Below are 8,942 nucleotides of genomic sequence, written 5' to 3' on the forward strand. Positions count from 1 at the left end.
TATATAATTGTAATCTTACATCTTAAGATTTCAACACTACTTATATATACTTCCACTCTTTGACTGAGAAGTTCTATGAAACATTGTGAAGCAGTCCTATGTACATGAAATCAAGACTTCTTGCAGATCTTTTTTCCTTAATTCATTTTCTTTCTTCTTGACATAAAAAAGATTTTAACACTACCTTCCTTTATTTCTAAGTGGACTTTTTTTTCCTTTTAATCCCAACTTAAATTGGCCAATTTGAATTTTGAAATAGTTGTAAGATAAGCTAAGACCTCCACACTCGTGCAAAACAACCCCTCCTTTTTGGGATCGAATTGTGTGCAATGGTTGTAGTTTGAGATTTTTTTGAGATTTTCTAACAAACATAGATAGCTGATAATCAAAGCTCAACATTGCAATCACCAGTTGAAAATTTTCCTTAAGAATGCTACATATGTGGTTGAGCCATTTGCCATTTTTGATTTCTAACCGGCCCGTGTTAGTTGAGACACACTATTTCCGCACGCTAGTTCTATTCAAGTGTGATGTTTGTGATTGGTGGAAGGTACTTACCGATCAAATAAAGCTCATAGCTCATAATTGCAATCATGAATCTAGCCATGGCAAAGTTGATCTATTATTGTTCCCAAAAAAAAAAGGCAGAATTGCACCCTTTTAATGCATCAAATCTAAAACTAACTGCACTCACCACTATGCTTCATGAGTCATCACTTCGATGTAAAGGGTCCCCACATTTATGAAGAGAGTTAGAGCCCACCCAAAAGAAAGGGCACATTTACACACAGACCCATACATTGATAACAAACAAACCAAAAGTAAATGATGCTTTAAGCAAGGCTTAATTCTAGCCTTGTCCAAAGTTATTGCTACAAAGACACTTGGAGGCGAAGCTTGCTGAGGCTCTGGCTATGGCGATTCACGTGCTTCTCTGCTCATTTATTCCAGAAATCTTGCTTACCTGGAGGCAATGTCGACTTGCCTTTCCTCTTCCCTTTCGACACCGCTCACCTTTCTGTCACTTTTCCCTTTAGGGAAACCTCTTCTAGCTCGCCATTGAACCTCGTTGCCTCACATCACGTCATCTTTCCTCTTTAAGGAACAATATTCAAGCTTTCCATTGAAACTTACAGCCTCAGAATTTTTTCCGTTCTAAAGAAGGCTATGCAAACTGCCATTAAATCTTGCAGCCTCGGTACTGGCCTTAAAGGTTTTGCAAGCTTCCCGTTCAAACTCGCCATTGAACCTTTCATACACAGAAGCACAAAGGCGTAATTCAATCTGCAGGATCAGAGTCACACGGGGAATGCAGAGTTTGATGGCATTGCCTGCTCAAGGCGCATAAATTGTGAAATCTGAAGGGACATTTTAGGAAAAAGAAGAGATCTGCCCAAAGGATTCCGTCGTATGCAGGGAGTTTTGCAAGAAAACTAGGTATGTGGTCTCCCTAAAACATTTTCGAAAATGTCTATCTGTGTTTGCTAACCAGTGTTTCACGGCACTGGTGTGTGCAAGTGTGCGGAAATATGCGTGCTTCCGGGAGTCTTGTGCACTTGTGCAAGTGTAGGCGTGTGTGCATTTGTGTTTAATCGGGAATTAGGCTGTATGGTTCCATGCAGTTGATGTGGTTTGGGAACTTATGATCTTAGCAAACGTTGCCACTTGCTGTGCAACTAATTTGACACTTGGTGGAATAGGGTTTTCCTTTTAAAAAATCTAGCCAGTGGCAAGGGTTGCAGCAGTTTGAAAGTCATCTTTTTGCTGCTAAGAAGCAGACCGGTATTGTGGTTCAACTCAGGGACTAAGTTGTACTCATCCTATTGAACCAGGCACTGCTGCTAGCCAGGAACTGAGAGCTTTAGGGCTTGTGCTTAGGCAAAACTTCATGTTTCAATATAAGCAGCCTTTATTTGAAAAAAAAAAAACTTCATGTTTATTATGTTTCAACACATTACATTACTGGCTTGTGAGCTATGTCAACTTCCATATTCATGGTGGCTCTATGCATTTATTTTGTATGCAAGTGGATGGAGCACTCTATGTGACAGGAACAAGCACATATTTGTGGGTAAGAGTGATCGTGCTGCAGGATTGAGTGCCCTAGCCCAACCTTTAAAGGTGCAGATCTCTAGGATACCGGCAGAAAGAGGTTTACGGGATTTTCCATCAACTGTTGTGCTTATGAGCCCACTGACAACGTTATTCAGCTTCTAACCTTGTGCAAGTACCTCACTCCATGCAGCCAGTCATTTTACATTTGCCTAAAATGTGGAACTCAAGCTTTGGAGCTATCGAACTCTGTCACATCAGCATGCAATTGAAAAGAATGGAGAGCACAATAGGAGCTGCCGCAAAGGTTGCTTTTGTCAAACTATATGATAGCCTAGTAAGTGCAAGGTCAGATTTGAACAGGGTCTTGCTGGACGGACAAGCTCTTTGAGAACAATTAATCATAACCACAATTCACAGAGAAGAGGCTCTGCTGGTTTTGTTTAGGGCTACAGAGTCTATTCTTTTACTCTGGCTTAACATTAGAGAGGATAGGCCAGGGTCTGGCCAGATATTTCTCAAGCTTATAAGCATGGTTGATCACCGTTACTTGGCAAAAACAAGATTGTTGACTTCACTTTGTCTCAATCATTGTGAGCCAATGGAGGTGGGCTAATTCAGCACGTCAAGATTTCTATCTTGCGTGTGGATGTGTATAAGGGTTTCACCTCTTCTATTTTATTTTTCCTGGAAAAGATCCTTCTACTAGTTAAAGAAAATCGGCTACAAACATCCTGGGTTCGGCGGGAAGAAATATACAAAGGGGACGAAGCCCCGAAGTGGGAAAAAAACCTCACTCTCCCTAGGCTATCTCATACAATTGGGGGAGGAGAAAGCCAAACAGGTGGCCTACAGTGCCAGCGCACTGTGCTGCTGGTCTCTGAGAAGAAGGGGCCCTCCCGCCAAGTCTGTAAGAAAGCCTCTCGGCAGCGGTGCATCATGTCAGAGCTCCCCTAGATTCTGTCCAATCTCCCGCGCAGCACGCGGAAGATATCATGAAATCATGGCTGAGATTTCTTTCCATAACTCGCAGTTTGCAAGCCCATGTTCCACGTTCAAGAACGGTCATGGTTGTTTTTGCTTACATTCATTAGGGGTGTCTGTTTGTATCAATATGTAATTATTTTGTACTGTAACAAGCCTTACGCATCACAGTGGTATGAGTTTTTATTTTCGTGTTGTAACATGGGTTTGTCAAATTTGTGAAAGTGTGTAATGCAATTTGTAGCCTGTTTTACTTTTTACATGACCGCTAGTCTTGCAGAGAGGGGCATGCAGTGGACTTATCTTTGGGATTGTATTTTTGTAATCTGCATCAATCTGAAGCATAGGTTAACACATGATACATATTACCGTTCACAACTTCTGTTTTGAAATGTCAGAGTTTTCTATAGTTTTGACGGTACGAAAGTATTTGACGTGTTGTTGTTGTCCTGCAGGGATGCTCGTTAAAATTTCAACTATGTAGGAAAGGTAGCTCCATTCTGGCAATTTAGACTTTTAAGACACTGTGATTGAAAGGAATGGCATAAACTGCTGGGATGTTTGTGGCACCAAAGGGAACCTGATGGCAATATCTGTTCACCTTATCTGTTGCAATGCAGGAAAGGTAGCACCATTCTGGCAATTTTGACTTTTAAGACACTGTGATTGGAAGGAATGACATAAAGTGCTGGGATGTTTGTGGCACCAAAGGGAACCTGATGGCAATATCTGTTCACCTCATCAGTTTCAAAGAAAGGTGGAACACTTAGCTGCAACATGGAAGGGTTACATCGTCAACATTAAGAGCGACGATAATCAAGTTTTATCTGATTGCTTGGATATTCATTTTATGTCTGAGGCAAGAAATCAGTGTCTGCCTTTTTGTTCAAGGAAGTAAAACATTATCGTCAGCTGACAAAGTTTAGAAAAAGCTCATATGGAGGCATCCAATGTGACACCCTCATTTCTTTGCTTTTTGCCAGAACTTCAATATACACCCACCAACATTCTCTATTTCAATGGGATAACTGAAAGTAATACCATCCAACACTTTTCTACCAACCCTATCCCTTTACCTCTTACAAAGAAAAAGTGTTCAAATGGAACACTTGATTCACCGAACAGATTCTTAAATGAGGCAGCTTCTGGTGTAAGTAATGGTTTTGTTCAAGATAGGGTGTCCGTAGGTAAGAATCTCTGTCAGAGGGAGGTATTGGATTTCAGGAGCTTTACTGCCAGCATGGAAGACAGCAGGGCTGAACATGAACATTTTGATTTGGCAACAAGAACAGTGTCACAAAGTTTCAAAAAGGGAGAGTCAGGCGGTGTTCAAGGTGCAGAAAGCAATGGCAATGACAATCTGGCTCGAGGATTTTTGGAGGAAGAGGATGGTTTGGCCTTTGAGATAACAGAGTTTTTTGACGCATTTCAAGATGGCCAAGAGCATAATGTCTTGAAATTCATCGAGAAGTGGGACTTATCACCTGAGAGTTCATTAAAGCCAAAAGGTAATCAACTGGCTGCGACATCAAAAACCGCATCAAAAGATGGTCAAGTAAGGGCTGATAAATCGGGCATGCTTGGAGATGAAGACAGTAATGATGGCGGGATGTATACAAGTAGTGCTGGTCGATCAGGAAAGTGGAATGGTCTTCTTAAAGTTGACTCATTTTCAGCAACTTTTTCTGGACCTCTTACATTTTCAGGACCAATTAGCCACACCGGCCACTCAGGTCATGTGCCCTACTCTGGAAGTGTCTCTCATCGGTCTGACAGCAGTACTGCCAGCACACATTCATTTGCTTTCCCGATGTGAGTGTGTGTTTCGACCTGTTGATGTTTTTAGAAAAGGCTGCAACAATGATGCAATGGTGTTGTGCCTTATGGTTCAACAATGTTTCCTGCGTGCCTTTTCTTAAGTTGGGAGACTTGCACAATTGGTCTTAGTTGTGCTTATTATGCTAGTATCATGGCAGTGGCATTTTAGTTCTTCTGTTCACTAATTGAGAGCCTGTCATGTGTCCAATCTGGCAGTTTGCCTTGTGAATGGAATAGCAGCCCAGTGAAGATGGCTCAGCCAGATCAAAGGTTTACAAAGAAACCGTGGAAGCGGCGCCTGCGAAGTTTCTTTTTCTGTACTGGTTCTTTCGAATGATTCAAGTATGATTTTGCTAAATCTCACTCATAGGCCCTGCTTTTACTAGACACAATCAATACTTTTGCTGCTTGCCAGTACTCAAATTTGTTTTAGTTTGATATCAAGTTAAACCTTGCAGGTGACAAACTCAAAAGGATGTGTGCTTTTATGCTGCATAAGCCTGATCTGACAGGATAAATATGGGGGCATGAGCGACATCAAAGATTTCCGAACTTGCAGTGATTTCTTAAGCCTTCTTCTCATTGGAGAACATTCTCAGAAGTGGCAAACTATTTTTGTAGTGAAGGGTTTGTATGATGGGTACAATGTGCAAGGATGCTTTGCCTGGTCCCTTCTGGACAATTTTGAATGGGAGTCGGGGCTCATATATGCCGCTTTGGTCTTTACTATCTTGACTATAAGAATAATCTCAAACGTTATCCCAAGACATCCGCTAAGTGATACGTATCATCAACTTTTGAGTGAAGAGGATTCACGCAACAAGCTAATAATCAGGACATTGTATTGACTTTCTAAAAATCTGCACCAAAACATGCTTTCCCAAAATTGATGGAAATCCTGTCGTAAAGTACTAGCTATACGCTCCTTCCAACAAATCTAAAGCAACCATGGAACATACCATCCATGTATCTCAATTTTTTTTGTTTTTCGAACCGGGGTCAAAAGTCGTTCTAAGACTTAAAAAAAAATAACCGCAATTGTTTTTAAAAAACATTCGGAAGCCAGGAGTATCATAAAACCATTTTGGAGAACTGTCATACTATTTCTTGAAATGTTTCTTCAAAATCTTGCAGAAGTCTCACTCTCTCACACACACTTTCACACTTAATGCCTTGTAAATATTTCATTTTTGGTAGTGAAAGGTTCATGATGTAAATCATTTTAACTATCCATCTTTTCTCAATAAACATTGAATTTGGGTAAAAAAAAATGTAGGCAGTGTAGTAATGTCCTCTATATATATATATATATATGTGCGTGTACACACATAAAATTGTAAATGACATTTAGTGCTCTAGTAGTTAATCACCACCATTTACAAAATAAATGTACTACATTCATTTTAAAAAAAATAAAGGCATAGAGATTTCAAATCTTTTTGAAGATATCTTAGATTTATTTACATTTCCTAGCCAGTTAAATATTTGGAGCGTTCTCTTTTGTGATGAGGGGTTATTTTTTCTTCTTGTCCATGTCGTGCAGTAGCATAAGATCCTTGCTATGTATGGCAACAGGATAGCCATAGTCATTGCCAAAATTTGCATTCTTTTTGAATAGGTTGTATGGCAGAATCTTTGAAAAATAAGCAAGGTAGCCCAATATACAATACATGTCCGACATTTCTGTAAATGTTTTACCAAGACGCCCAACACTTATTTTTTTTTTCAAAAAATTGGTTGCTTATATTAAGAAGTTAGAAAGAGACAGGTTACAACATGTTGAGAACTCTAATGAGACCAATGTCTATGCACGTGACATACAGTTCTGCCGGCCCCCTGAGCTTGCCTTTGACTTAATTGAGAAGTTTCTCTAGCTGTGAAACCAGTTTTTCCCTCTTTTCGTGAGTGTGACTTTCAAAAGACATGGAGTGCTTTGATGAGCAACACATCCTTGGAGATGACGGCCTCTCTCATCTTCCACAATTCTTGAATTTGCTGTGTTATCTGATTCACTTGCTTTCCTTTAGTTTTTTCCTGCAGTCGATGAAGCTTGGAGTCCATGTCTTTCAACCTTCTTTGTATGCGTCTTTCACCTACGTAAATCAAGTTCTCTTTCGGCCTGAAATTGTTTACTATTAAAAATGGAATAAGTCTATTTAACCATAAGCACCATAATATTTCGGTTCTCAGGACAGCCTATAGTTCCAAGGTAACAAGTTTTTCCAGCCAAGGGGGTAGCCATTCCATAGTTGAATACACTTGGTCAATGACTCGAAGCATTTCTTTGCAATAGGGCAATGCATGAAAATGTGCAGGTCATCCTCCACCTCCTTGCATCTGTGGCACTTCCCATCCCCTATGTTAAGTCTGAAGGCTTTAAGCTGGGTCCAAATAGCTTTGCACATGACCAACCAAGCTAGGCACCCTTTTTTGGTTCCACATACTTATTCCATAGCTTGTCAAACAGAAAATACCATTGCACTCTGTCCAGAAGGATTCCCCATCTCTTGTTTAGTGTGCAATGGATAGGATCCATCCTCTGTTTAGGGGGAATGGAGAGAAGTCCTTTTTTATTCTTCCATTGGAAAGCTTTGTGCGCTGGCATATCTGAAATCGAAAGTAGCCAAGTGTCTTATTGGTGCCATAATCTGATTCTTATCCCAATAAGGTCTAATTCTGCATATGAGACATTATAATCTCTGATCAGATCAGCTCTGGACATCCAAGCATTGATGTCTCTGTCCCAAATATCCCACCAACAGCATATTTCTTTCTTGTGCATTCTCAAAGCCGCTTCAGCTTGGGCATTATCAATTGGGGGGAGGGGAATGCTTGGCCACTAGATAGAGTCTCTCCCGTGTACCCCCCATGTGTAGCTAGGCTTCTCAGACAAGATAAGGTCAGTCTTGATAGCATTCCAAGCGGACCAAAGTGAATGGACCAATTGGCTGCCAACCGGTTTCACCAAGTATTTTCTCGCCATAATTGTGAGCGGGGGGAGCTTCTTCCACTTGGGGAATTGTTTAAGCTAGAATTGTTCCAACTTTCTAGTGATCAACCAGGCCCAGTCTTCAGAGGGGTAGAGAAAGCTTCTCAGCACCCACTTGGCAGCCATTCTATTAGCCAGATTGGACACGTCGTTGATTCCAAGGCTTCCTTTACCTGTTTCCAAACAGCACCATTCCCACCTGACTTTAGGGATTTTCCTAATCCAGGGGTCCCCTCCCCATAGATAGTTCCTGCATAGCCTTATGAACTGCAGTAGATCAGAGTCTGGCGGTCTCCAGCAACAACTAAGAAAGATGGTAGAAGGGATAATGAAGTGGTTAATTAACATCTTTCTACCCTCCAAGTTTAGATGCATTTTTTGCCATCTGGTAAGTTTCTCTTCCACCTTGTTTAGCACCCACATCCATCTTTGCTTAAGGGTGACCTTGAATCCCATGGGAATGCCCAATAATCTAAAAATTACTCCCTCTTCCAGGACTTTGCAGCCAGCTTGAATCAGCCAATCAGGAGGCTTGTCAATAAGGGACCTGATACCTATTTTTCTATGGTTAATGTAATGTGACTGAGCCAGAAGCCCTGTAGTAAATGTCCAAGCACTCCCAAAAGCACTTAGTGCTTATCTCAGTATTGGCAACCAGGGCATTAGTATCATCATCAAACATTTGGGTGCATAGCTGTTTATTGTTGGGCAGAGAAATACCATTCATTTCCCCTTTGTCCATCCTATCTTTAATCAGCCAGTTCAAACCATCTGCAGCAATAGCATAGAGGAGGGGTGCTAGAGGGCAGCCTTGTCTGATAGATTTGGTCAGGGAGAACACATCAGAGAGCACACCATTGACATTCACCCTAGCCGTGGCATTCCCAAAAAGAGTACTCACCATCTGGATGAAGTGCTGACCTGCACCCATGTGTTTAAGGGATTCTAGAACATAATACCAACCGAGTCTATCATAGGCTTTATCAAAGTCAATTTTGAAGAAGATGTAGTCCTGTTCAGATTCTTCTGCATACTCCATACCCTCCCACAAGGTGATAATGGCATCCAGAATGTACCTTCCTTTGATGAATCCCTTCTG

At 41.1% G+C, this 8,942-nt stretch overlaps 1 protein-coding gene across 3 annotated transcripts; it reads left to right on the plus strand.

Annotated features, from left to right (window-relative positions):
- The first annotated feature begins 820 nt into the window (after nt 1-820).
- On the plus strand, nt 821-5,980 carry LOC147632220 (uncharacterized). 3 transcript variants are annotated; one of them, XM_086808883.1, is made up of 5 exons: nt 2,759-3,383; nt 3,492-3,525; nt 3,657-4,848; nt 5,071-5,196; nt 5,313-5,980. In XM_086808883.1, the coding sequence occupies exons 3-4, from the start codon at nt 3,974-3,976 to the stop codon at nt 5,189-5,191; spliced, it is 996 nt and encodes a 331-aa protein (XP_086665009.1). In that variant the 5' UTR covers nt 2,759-3,383; nt 3,492-3,525; nt 3,657-3,973; the 3' UTR covers nt 5,192-5,196; nt 5,313-5,980. The 3 variants fall into 3 exon arrangements, with proteins under 3 accessions (XP_086665007.1, XP_086665008.1, XP_086665009.1); XM_086808881.1 differs by lacking the exon at nt 2,759-3,383 and adding an exon at nt 821-1,437 and having other exon boundaries at nt 3,492-4,848; XM_086808882.1 differs by lacking the exon at nt 2,759-3,383 and adding an exon at nt 821-1,437 and having other exon boundaries at nt 3,492-4,848; nt 5,300-5,740.
- Nucleotides 5,981-8,942: the final 2,962 nt, after the last annotated feature.

Source organism: Cibotium barometz, chromosome 14 (genome assembly GCF_041138505.1).
Source record: "Cibotium barometz isolate CiBa-2024 chromosome 14, ASM4113850v1, whole genome shotgun sequence".
In the NCBI taxonomy this organism is placed as follows: domain Eukaryota; kingdom Viridiplantae; phylum Streptophyta; class Polypodiopsida; order Cyatheales; family Cibotiaceae; genus Cibotium; species Cibotium barometz.